The following is a 13,411-nucleotide window of genomic DNA, read 5'->3' as shown; positions in this document are numbered from 1 at the left end:
TCACGCCCCAACATCGTGCAGCCCGCCTCCAGTGGTGTCCCGGCAGGCGTGAATGGAGGGACGAATGGAGACGTGTCGTCTTCAGCGATGAGAGTCGCTTCTGCCTTGGTGCCAATGATGGTCGTATGCGTGTTTGGTGCCGTGCAGGTGAGCGCCACAATCAGGACTGCATACGACCGAGGCACACAGGGCCAACACCCGGTATCATGGTGTGGGGAGCGATCTCCTACACTGGCCGTACACCACTGGTGATCATCGAGGGGACACTAAATAGTGCACGGTACATCCAAACCGTCATCGAACCCATCGTTCTACCATTCCTAGACCGGCAAGGGAACTTGCTGTTCCAACAGGACAATGCACGTCCGCATGTATCCCGTGCTACCCAACGTGCTCTAGAAGGTGTAAGTCAACTACCCTGGCCAGCAAGATCTCCGGATCTGTCCCCCATTGAGCATGTTTGGGACTGGATGAAGCGTCGTCTCACGCGGTCTGCACGTCCAGCACGAACGCTGGTCCAACTGAGGCGCCAGGTGGAAATGGCATGGCAAGCCGTTCCACAGGACTACATCCAGCATCTCTACGATCGTCTCCATGGGAGAATAGCAGCCTGCATTGCTGCGAAAGGTGGATATACACTGTACTAGTGCCGACATTGTGCATGCTCTGTTGCCTGTGTCTATGTGCCTGTGGTTCTGTCAGTGTGATCATGTGATGTATCTGACCCCAGGAATGTGTCAATAAAGTTTCCCCTTCCTGGGACAATGAATTCACGGTGTTCTTATTTCAATTTCCAGGAGTGTATATTCCAGTTTCATGGGAAAGAATTTCTCTGAATTATGGGAATAGCTGATGCTTCCATGGGAATAAGAATGGAATGTTTGATACATAGACAACCAATGCAATGACAGGTCTTAAGCCTATCAGAAACAATTTTCATTAGACACAGTTTCATTACAAAAATGTGTTACTGTTGAGACTGATGTCTTAAAATGTATATTATTAAACTACTTGCACATGCTGAACATGTGGCATGAATGAGATGCTGTACCAAACATTTTCCTGTAACAGTGATATTCGCCTTATAGGAACTATTAATTTAAAGAGCAATCTACTGCTGGAAATTTTAATTACTATGAAATTATTTCAAAATTCACCTGTCATTTTCTAAGCAATAAAGAATGAATCCTTACCGTGTGATCCAGGAGTTGTCATCTTAAAAGTCCACATTTTTTGCTCTTCAGAAATAAATGCACAATTGAAAATTTTTTTATTCTTTCTTTTCAGTTGCTGATTGCATGCTCTTCAGTTATCAGTTGTAAAATAGAATGGATGAATCATTCTTTTCTTCCACAGTATTGAAGCTGCACTTTGAAAATGATGAAATTTGGTACTGAGAATCAGTATACTTTGTCTTCGTGTGTGAGAATGTGATTTCTTAGAAAGATGACATGTTTTACATTTTATGTCAGTCATATTCTCGTTCAGAGTTACTTAACAAGGTACATGAAACTGAAGGTAACTATTTCAATCAAAGCACAATCTTTAATTGCAGGCAAATATTAAATACAATAGAGTGCATAATATATTTAGCAGCACTGCACTACAAAATTTTCAGTCCTTCACTGTGCTTAATTCTTTGTTCAAAAACATTCATATTCAATCTTAATTTCATAATGAACATAATCACCACATCACAAAAAAGAAAAAAAAAACCAACAGTACAGACGCCATATGTTGGTGGAAGTCAACTGTCATGGATACTATGACAGTAATACACTAATAATATTAATATTAATAATAATGATAATGATAGTAATAATAATAATAATAATAACAATAATAGTATTCTAGAGCTGTATTATGTCAATAACTACAAAAATTATATCATATGAGCAATGAATGCAATGGATTAACATACTGAACAATTCTGGTATGAAGCATAAATGCACTATTGAGTGTTGATGAATAAGTAATATTCTTGAAATGTTATATATAGAAGAGACTGTACAATTACTATGAATCAACTTACAGGAATATCTCTCACCATAAACTTACTATGAGTAATTTCAGAAAGTACCCCATGTCTGGAGAGAACTCAGGTGAAAAAATATGAAAATAGAGTACAATACCCGAAATAAATGGGCATGATAAAAAAAAATACTATTGACTTCTTTTTTCAAGTTTTCAAAATATCATTGATCTTCCAAGTTCATAAAATGTTTTAAGCATCAATTGATTTTGCTCTGAATGTGTGAATAACAGTATGTCCTATTACACATGATCACAATCACTCTGATGTCATTAGGGAAAAAGTATATGATGTAGCATAATGCACCATTTCAGCTAGTCTTCTCAGATTTTTGTGGTATACACTTAAAATACATTTCCTAAAACAAATTACTGAAAATGTGTTACTGCAGCCTTCAAATAAACCAAACAATGAAGGAACAGGTTCTGTATACACTCATCTCTTGTTTGTAGGTTTTACATGTAGGATGTACACAAGGAACACAATGAAATGCAATCTAAGTAATTTTTTTCTTATGAAATTCACTCAAATATTATGTTGCAGAAGTATTTAACTTTCTCCCTTATGATATGACATCAAAAACATCAACAATATAAAACTATGGTCAAATTTATGATAAACTGAAAATATTCTGGAGGTTTAATGTGCTGCTAATTTTGTTGACTTTCCTTTATAGGCAGAGAGCACTTTTTTAGCTCAATTAGAACATATAACAACTCTATAAACTGTGGGAAAGTTTACAAAATACAGTTCAACTTCATAATGCTATCCTTGTGGGCTCCCAGAAAATGAGACAAAGCAGTGTGTGTACTTTATTTTTATACATGTCTTGAATGTCTGAAAGGTGTCACAAATTTTGGGTTGCCATGTTAACTTATGTTAATGCTATTCATCATATTTACAGCTTAATTAGGGAACTTGCTGGTCCAACATATACATTCAGGTTGTATTAACTATCAATGGCCTGATTAGACTCATAAGAACCTTTTTCCACTTCCTGTGACATAACATTTGCTTTTAAATAACATATACATGTTTGATCGGATGTGTGGCATACCAAAGGCTCAACACTATTTTAAATTCAAAACAACTGCTTCTGGTGATTTCAAAGGTAGCAAATAATTAACTGACAGTGTGTGAACCAAACATGACCAAAAAAATCTTCGCATGAAACCTTTTCGTACAAAGACAACTACATTTTGTAAACGTACATTTATCACAAATGTTCATGAAAAGACAAAGAACTTTTAGAGTTCGCAAATAGTCTTCAGACTTTTTTCTTTCTTTCCCATTTACTATAATTACTGCCATAAATTTTAATTTTTGCACTGAAGTTCCCACACAGAGTTGTACAACATGTGAAAAACTGAATCTGAATAATAGAAGCAAAAGTATTATAATCAGGCAAAAACCTGTCATGGAAGGTTTTATCAAACGTATTCAGATTTCTCTGCAGTTTATTTCTCACTATGCCATATTCAAGTAATTTTCAGTATTCATTCTGCTCATTACTACTGAACATGCAACTTCTCAAATGTCTATGGAGATGAAAACACCTATAATTCAAGCCTAACATGGACACACTTACTCAGAAAAGTCATTTTCAGAAAAAGAAAAATAAAGGAAACAAGTTATGTTATTTCAAGTATATCAAGCATAAAATTCATTAGTCTCCTCCAGACAGTTACCTAGTGGATGTATGGAAAAGTTTCCGTCAATGGTAAGGTACACATGCACTCGCTCACTCACTCACTCACACACACACACACACACACACACACACATTCTGATACACTAGACCCAACTTCAAACACACAGCACATGCATACGCAGAGGTATATATTTGTTAATGGCAGTCACGGTGGGTACTCAGCCCTATCTCATGTAAAGTAATTTTCATGAGGCATCTTGTATCTTATGTATTCCAGTACTACAGCCAGGAATATATAACTGGAAGAAAATGTTAAAAATGTTCATTTTTTGGCAATTTTTACTTTGTACAATAAGAAAAGGTATGCTGACTGCAGATATTATATCATTCTTTCCACTTGAGTTGCTGTACTGTTAAACGTACTGCAAAAAACATTGTCATGAAGAAAAATTACATGTCACATGTGATAAATACGTGAAGCTTTGCATGCATAATAAAAAGAAATAGAAAATAATGAAGGCTAGCTGAGAATTGTTTACTACGAAATAACATCTGATAAACTGTAGTCCATTTTGTTTTTGCACATGCACTTGTAATGCAGTTATGTAAATGGACATGGTCATGCAGGTGCTATACAATCAATCCCAAAGTCTACCATGCAGTTTACCAGTGTTTTGCAGTTAGAATAAGAAACATATGTAGAAATGAATACAAAGCATATATTTTAGTAAGGTAAAGTCTGCAATGCTCAAAGAGCTTCTGGCCTGACTGCAGGTAGAGAACAGCCTTTTGTTCACATCAGGAGGGGTAAAATCGTGAGCCCATTGTCCCAGCTGCTTTTTACTCCAGGAAAGTTCCCCGTGCTCAGTCTGATAGGAGACTGAGTGGACCTGGGGAATTCCTGGAGGGACTGGAATGAGTAAAAGTTTCCATTCTTACTTATGATTTCACCTGGGACCCCCCAAGGTTGGAGTCCAGTGCTTTACCCACTAGATCACCATAGCCACCACATATATTTCATTGTTTAAAACATTCACTACAATTTGGACTCCATGAAATATTTTAATCAATTATAAATGGAGTTTTGCATGGGTTTTTTCATTACAATATCTAACAATTCCTGCAAATCACTGGCATTTTTTCTAGTAATAACCATACCATAAATATTCCATAATGGTCATTCTCTGTGTTTCCTCTTTAAATTTGCTGTATATCAAAATATATTTGATAAAGTAACTTTCAGGCCTGCAGCCAAAAATGAGAAACATATGGTGAACTATGACACTCTTCGCAAGATCTGACACTGATGAGTGATATTGCTTTATTATTTTCTCACAATGCACTGAATACAAATAGTGAATCCATATTGCAGTTTCTTACTTTTTTGTGTAATATGTACTACTGAAAATAACATGCCTATCAAAAAAGAAATATCAGTAGTTGCAGATTCTGTATCATTTAAAGAGGAATCACATTTTAACAGTTTACTGAAAAGTTCTGTGTTTCACTCACCTGTGCCACTTTCTCACCCATGTTTGGAGTGTGCAGAGCACCTTGGAAGAATTTTGCTGATCCATTATCTTGAATGGAGAACTGAAAAATATAAATAGCAACGAATGACACATTTCTGGAGTAACTTATGTGTTATCACATTATCACGAAGTATTTAACTTCTTATTGTATGATAAGGTGTTCTTATTTCTCTATACTGCAATGAGGTACAAAAACATCAAATGTATTCCTGTGTGCTAATGAGAAGTCCTTGATGGAATATAAATAATTTAAGGAGTAAAGGTAGCAACTTGCAAACAGCCGAGGTGCTGAGCCACTAGCACATTAGCAGGAACATAAGCAAGTAACACAATTCTGCTGGCTTTAAGGTGAATTTTTGTTCAAAGCTATAGTGTGTACACACACACACACACACACACACACACACACACAGGCACAGCAGCCCATTCGAGTTGCACAATGGCACAACATTATTAGACAGAAAACCATGACCTTACAGGTGTGTGTGTGTGCAGATTGGGGGCAGGGATGGGGTGGCAACAGTTGGGTGGATGTGTATTCAGTTCTGAAGAAGAGTTTATCCAAAAAGCCAGCAAAATTCTCTGTCTTGGTAATGTGTCTATCAATGACTCAGCACCTCATCTATGAAGTGAGTTACCTTTATGCCTTAAATTATTAAAATAGTATTTTCATTTATATGTTACTGTACTGACTAATTACACAGCAAAATCATGTAACAAACACAACCAGTGCAGTGTTCATACTGAAAGTTCACAAGTAATTAGTAACTATTAGGCAGTACCATACTTCCTACACATTGTTTTATCCAATGACTTTCACAATGTGCAAACATAAGCTTCTGCAGCCTTTGTCATTTTCCGTAAAACTTTCCTCGGTATGTCACCATGTTGTCATGCTGTTTTATATACACCAACAAATTTAGGACATTGCTGCAAACAGCCTTCATCAAGGTGGTGTCCACTAATACACATACCTAATAAATGCTACTTGCGATAGAGGTCAAAACATCGGCCTATAAAACCATTAAATGACACAGTACATAGACAGATAAATTTTACTGAAGAGCTTCCACAATATGTAAAATATTTCCAGGTTTCAGCCATCAGTTACTTATCATTTCTTTCAACTCTGGTAATCATTTGACAACATGGAAATGCACCTTTCAGACATTATTTTGAACTATATATCTCCAACCATATAGGTTGGAGGAACTCAGGGTATTCCACTGCCCATAGCACCATGCCTAATAATGAACTATGGTGTTGAAACCAACAATCGTGTCGAGGACACCTTTTGTTTTCAGCATTTTAAGTGTCATTCCCAGGTCTCATACTTCCTGTGTTATTACAGCAGTACTATGCACATTACGGGTGATGAATTATATTTCGTGTTTTATAGTTAGAAAGCCAATGTGTGATTTATTACAATTCAGTTTAATGGTAAATACTACCAATAAAATGCATACGTAAAACATATACTTTCAATCATTTCATATTCCTGAAGATTCTCTTTCATGATGAGATCTATCAGATACCAAAAATCTATAAATGAAAGAAAGATGAGGGTAAGATTATAATATTCCACTGGCAACAAGGTTGTTAGACAGAGCCTGAGCTCAGATAGAACAATGATGAGCGATTTGTGTACTTTTCAGAGGGACTGTCTCCGTGATTTTGTCAAAATTGATTTAGGGAAACCTATACTGGAATTTTTGGACTGGAATTTGAATCTCGTTCTCCATGTTCTGAGGACTGCAACTGCCAGTCTGAATGAAAATATAACAATACCTGTGTCAGTCACAGGTGCAATATTTTCACATGACTATTCATTGTTAGTAGTATAATAGTATAATTATATTTCTCAACACTGAAACTAAACAGAAGGCACAATTATCTGACAAGGAAAATTCAAAGTAATACATAAAGGGGAGAAAATATTAAATGTCCTACAAACAATAGTTATAGGAAAACCTTTTTGCCAGAATCATGCAAGACAAAAATTCATCTGAAAAACATAACTGATATTGGAAATATGCTGCTGTACTACAATGAGATCACATATAAACTAAAAGCTGGGTTTAAGTGAGCATATCAATCATATGTGTACACTTTTTATGATGATAACTTAAATGTTATGTGGTGTACAGCCAAATACACAAAAATCAATATGAAGATCTGGTGCAATGAAAAAATGTAGGAAAAAAACGTTAATCTCAAAAAAGTGAAAAAGCAGGGAATTGGAAGGCAAATAAACAGAACTTATTACAGATGAGAATTATAGTGAACTTTAAAAAACCCTACAATAATTATGGACATGACAAAGGGCACTTATCAGTCAGTTGATATCTGTGATAAATGGAACAAATAAAGCAGTGAAAATAGCAATAAGACATGCCAGCCCAAAAGTAAAATGTAGTAGTATATAGGGTAAGGTGTTTAGCTAAATTATGAAATGAAAAGTTGAAACAGAGATGATTGCAGGAATTAAAAATGTATCATGAAGAAAGATCAGATGCATCTACAGGAAAGTAATAGGCAAAAATATTATATAGTACTGAAAAGAGGAAACTTGCAGAAATTGAAGAAAACTATTCAAATACTAATACCTATGATTTTTATAAGAGATTTAAGGACAGTCTGGAGGGAGAGCAAACCCTAAGTGTATGTATAATAAAGGAAAATGGCAAACTTGGCTTAAGCAACACTGAAAATCACTAAATACTTGCAAAATATTTTTATCAGCTTCTTAATTGTCCAGAACCAATCTATGAGGTGTAATTACCACTAATGAAAATCTAGAAGATTTACTTCTATCAAAGAAATTAAAGAAGTAATTAAAATCTTACAAAACAATAAAGCTAGTGGAAAGACTCTATTAAAGCAGCAAAAACAAAAAATTACATGAAATTAATTTCTGAAGAAATCAGGAAAGCAGAGAAAATCCCAGAAGAGTGGAAGGTAGCTTTGATACATCCACTACATAAGAAAGCCAAAAAATGATACATACACTAGGAGAGGAATTTCTTTGTTATCAGTTGCATATAAAATACTTTGCAACATTTTACTCAACAGAGTAGAAACAACACTGGACAGTCATTTAGATGAATTTCAAGGTGGTTGTAGCAATGGTAGGTCATGTTCTGAACAAATATTTAATCTGAAGTTAATCATTCACCAGCGATTACAGAATTCAAAAGATTTTGTAGTAATGCTTTCTTTTTTAAAAAAGACTTTTGATTCCATCAACAGACAAACTGCAGATAAAATAATCTGAGAATTTACTGTTAAGTCTAAAGTAGCAAAAGTTAAATTTATGGGAGAAATAGCTCTGTCCTTAGAAACAAACACAGGTTTTTTGTCAGGAAATGGCCTATCCCTAATTATTTTTGTGTTCTAGAGAAAACAGTGAGAATTAGGAATGAAAAATTGAATGAATATAAGATTTCACCACTAAGGTTGGAAAGAGGAAACAAAAATAGTGGAATAAACTATCTCACATTTGCAGATGTCTTTGCTATACCTACTTTTTGAAAATGTGGCAACTGCTGAAACACAAGTTAATCTTTTAGAAGAAATAGCCAGTAGTACAAGTTTATGAGTTTCTGCAGAAGAAATCAAAATTTTTACAAGCATTAAAAATGCACTGAATTTTCTTAAAACAGATACTGGAAGAATTTAAAAGGATTCAAAAATTTAAGTACCTTGCAGAGATAATGAAAGAAAGATTTGGAAAAAGCTGCTATAGGGGAAATGATGCACAGAAACGGAAGGGCATTTAATATAACTAAAGACCTTTAGAACAAAATATTCCTGTCCAAAAATGTGAAAATAAGGTACTACAATGCAGCAGTGAAGCCAAATGTTAATATGCAAATGAATGTCTAACATCAAATTATCATTTAGATACATTACAAGTACTAGAAAGGCAAATCATTAGGAAAATATTAGGCACAATAAAAACTATGGAAGGTTGAAAATTATTTAGTAATGATGAAATTTATCGAAACATTGAATACGTACCAGAAATAATGAGAAAAAGAAGACTGTTATTTTTTGGACATTTATAATGAATGCAAGACAGTAGATTAACCAAAAATATATTCCAGTGTTTGTAGGATAAGAAGTCAATGACAAGATGGATCTATGAAGTAAAAAAAGCATTAAGAAAATATAATATAACAGTTGAAATAAACAGCTGACAGAGAAGTGTTTATGGAAAAGAGTATTGAATATGGTAAGAGTCCAAGGTAGGAGAGTTAAAATAACTTATCTGAAGTGGTCAGAAGACAGGAGTAGAAAACATAGTAAATGGATGTAGTAGTGTTGGAAGAAAACGAGAGAACAACAAATAAGGAATTGAAATTAGCACATCGTGCTTAGTTGGCTCATCTGAGGGGGAAAAATAGAACTGATCAAAACACCCCTCCTAATGCAGAAGAAAGATTTGATAAATGAAAAATTGCATTCAGTTCTTAAAACAGGGAAAAATAACCCACCAGCTTGGCAAAAGACAAAAAGACACTGAGATGGAGGAAAAATGCAATACTATGCTGCAGTTTGAAGCTAGTAGTACTGAAATGATTCAGAAAAAGCATAAGAAGCCAATCTAAACACATTTCTAAAGACATGTAACAAAACGTTTATAATATGAAATCTTGTGGAACATAACAACATTTCAGTTTTTACAGTTTTCTTCCTCATAAGGAATTGCTACAAAATTACTCTGTAAGTGATTGGTTTGGTTCAAACAGGAAGAAATTTCTCATTTTACATAAACTGTGCAGTATCAGAATCTTTACTATATACTGTAACACCAAGGGGAGCTACTCTCACTGCACATTGGTAGTCTCAACACAGTTCAGAAGGAAATGAAAGAATCTAGTAAGAGGCTGTCAGTGCAGAAAACTAGAAGGCTCAATGCAAAAGCAATGCTTATGAAAGGCAACAGTCGAGGTTTGAGTGCTGATCTGGGATTGACATTTAACTTTCTGTAAATGTATACTAATAATGTAGCTACAACAGTGTACCACAACTGTAGCATAAATAAAGCTATAAAAATGTACTCTAACGAATAAATTGAATAATCATGAGAATTCCGCCGCAAAACAAAGTTGAAATATATTCATAAGACGTGTTTTTAAACCAGTTAAATAACTTACAATTCAGGGAAACAGAGATAATTGGGCAGAAAATTAAAGATGAAACTATGAGGCATCCGTATAAACAATCAGTTAACATGGGATCACTGTATTAATTATCTGGTTAAGAGACTGTGTTCAGAACTTCTTTTGAATATACAAGCTATTTTCCAATATGTTGATCATTGTGCACTGCAATAATTCATAGTTTTTGTACTAGAAAAACCACATACATGTGAATTTGGTTGCCAACAACTGATGGGTTTCAGAATTGCTCACAGCCAATTAAAAACCCACCAAACTGAGGCAGCAGTGACGCATCACTAATGAGCTCAAGACAAAGGACAAAAGTAAGCAGTGATGCATGTAGATTCAACACGGTCATAAAAAACAAAGACTCAACCATCACTGAGCAATGTGATGTTGAGTGTTTTTTGAGACTCACCATGGTGTAGTGTTAATATATTATGATCATATGCATACTACCAAAGTCTCTTAATGAGATTACGAGTGACTGTCAAGAAAAAGCACTCTGGGGACCTGTCCCAGGCTACTTCTCTGTTGTACTGAATTTTGCCACACCTACATTTCCCTGATATGGCTCTCAATGACTTCACCCCCTTGCCTATGATGAATAAACCATTATGTGCCAAGTATTTCCAGAATGATAAGTTTATATCCAACAAGCTGGAGCATTTCCTGAACAGTACTTCTACAATACAGGTCCCTGCCAAATCATCTATCTTTTGAAAAAAAAAACATGTTCTTTTGAGAACAGTTACTATCTTCATATATAGTTAAATGGCTACATGGCCATTGACCTTCATCTGTGCGAATGCGCACAGATTGCCTGAACTATTATGGGAATCGTCACCTTAGTGGTCACGAGTAATGAGTGGATGGGCAAAGTATCTATTAGGAACATTACATATGTAGATTGTGGACAGTTGGGAATGTGGGTCTCATGGGAAGCGTGCAAGGGGTAAGTCCCAAGTCCCTGCAGTCGGCCTATTCATCTGTGTCCTTGGTGGCTCAGATGGATAGAGCGTTTGCCATGTAAGCAGGAGATTCCGGGTTCGAGTTCCGGTCGGGGCACACATTTTCAGCTGTCCCCAATGAGGTATGTCAACAACACCTTTCAGCAGTTGTACAGTGAGATATAAATTCATGTATAAAATAATTCTTTCTGAGTCCATATACTGGCAGTTAATGAATATCAAGATGGTAATAGTCCTGTTGCACTTTTACAGAAATACATAGATTTAATTATGCAATGCATAATAAGCACAACAGAAACATTTCTTGAAGTTCATACAAAACTGCTGACATTAGTTGATGTTCAGTCTACAAGTTGGGGGAACTACTTAGTTATGTTTCTAGCCATTATGCAAAATAAATATCAAACACAGTTGCACTACCACATTCTTGAAACAGTATGGCACTTTTTTAGCAAATTTTGTGTTATTCATTGATCAAACAGTAGTGTATGCATCTGCTAATTCTAATAGCACCATATATCAGAGATCAATGGCTAGAAATATTCTATTTGTATACTACTGAAAATATTGTGCAGTCACACAAGGCATTTTATTAAGGAAGACCCCCAAAAATGACAAACTGAATCTTTTTCTTCCCCATTCTTAATTTAAATATATGAATACAATCTACATAAGTATGGCAATTTTTGGCATTTTGGAAAGTTTCTTTACACTCAGCTTAATGCAAAATTTCATATGTGACAGTGATTAGTCTACAGTGCATTACCTACTGAAATCATTCTGGGACACAGAGAGCAAAATATTTTCTACAGTGCAATGAACATTTTGGAATAAATTTCATTCTCACAAAATTTATGTTGCCCAGGGAAGCAAACATTCATTTGCAAGTCTCAATCAGATATACAGTTTTAATTAATAAGAAAATTTCACTTTTTACCATAGTGAACTTCTGGCAAAAATACTGGCATACCAGGTGTATGCCAAATATTTTTGCAGTGTAACATAGTGATAACTAGAGAACAAATATACATTTACAGAAACATGTAAAACTATGGGACGGATAGATACTGCCAATAGAAAAATTAAATATGCTTCTGGAGAAAAGAGAAGCAGTTGTGTGAAAATCAAGAGCTCAGATGCTAGTACTAACCAAAGAAGAGAAAGCTGAAAGGTGAAAAGAGTGAATATATAAAGGAGCTATACAAGGAAATAAACTTGAAGGCAATATTACAGAAAGGGAAGAGGAAGTAGATGAAGATGAAATGGGAGATACTGCAAAACTAATTTGACAGGCCAAAACAAGGCCCCTGGAGTAACTGACATTCACTCAGAGCTGCTGATATCCGTGGGAGAACCATGAAAAAATTATTCCACCTGGTGATCAGGATATATGAGACAGGGGAAATACCCTCAGACTTCAAGAAGGATCTAATAACCCAATTCCAAAGAAAGAAGGTGCTGACAGATGTAAGTATTAGCAAACTATCAGTCTAATAAATGATGGCTGCAAAATACAGATACAACTTTTTTACACAAGAATGGCAAAACTGGCAGAAGCTGAATTTGGGGAATATCAATTTGTCTTTCAGAGAAATGCTGAACCATGAGAGGCAATACTGACCCTGTAGCATATCTTAAAGAAAGGCAAATCTACATTTATAGCTTTTGTATACTTACAGAAAGCTTTTGAGAGTCTTGACTGGATTACACTCTTTCATATTTCAAAGGTATCAGAAGTAAAGTACTGAAGTGACAGGTTATATACAACTTGTACAGAAACCAGGCAGCAGTTATAAAAGTTGAGGGGCATGAAAGGGAAGCAGTGCTTGAGAAAGGAGTGAAACAGGGCTGCAGCATATCCCTGATGTTATTCAATGTGCACATTGAGCAAACAGTGAATGAATGCAAAGAAAAATTTGGACAAGGAATTAAAGTTCAGTGAGAAGAAATAAAATCTTTGAGGTGTTGAAAATTACATTGTTATTCTCTCAGAGACAGCAAAGGACTTAGGACTTAGAAGTGCAGTGAAAGGAGTGGACAGTGTCTTGAAATGATGATAT

The 13,411-nt window shown here is 35.2% G+C and overlaps 1 protein-coding gene across 1 annotated transcript in view; it reads right to left on the bottom strand.

Moving 5' to 3' along the window:
• Window positions 1–13,411, bottom strand: part of LOC124555552 (potassium voltage-gated channel subfamily H member 2-like) — a 1,273,976-nt gene that overhangs the window by 68,984 nt on the left and 1,191,581 nt on the right. Inside the window, exon 8 of the mRNA XM_047129507.1 lies at window positions 5,196–5,276. Within this exon, the coding sequence (XP_046985463.1) occupies window positions 5,196–5,276 (81 nt within the window). The remainder of the gene's footprint in view (window positions 1–5,195; window positions 5,277–13,411) is intronic.

Source organism: Schistocerca americana, chromosome X (genome assembly GCF_021461395.2).
Source record: "Schistocerca americana isolate TAMUIC-IGC-003095 chromosome X, iqSchAmer2.1, whole genome shotgun sequence".
In the NCBI taxonomy this organism is placed as follows: Eukaryota; Metazoa; Arthropoda; class Insecta; order Orthoptera; family Acrididae; genus Schistocerca; species Schistocerca americana.
Note: the sequence above shows the minus strand (reverse complement) of the source record. Positions and strands in the feature narration are given on the sequence as shown.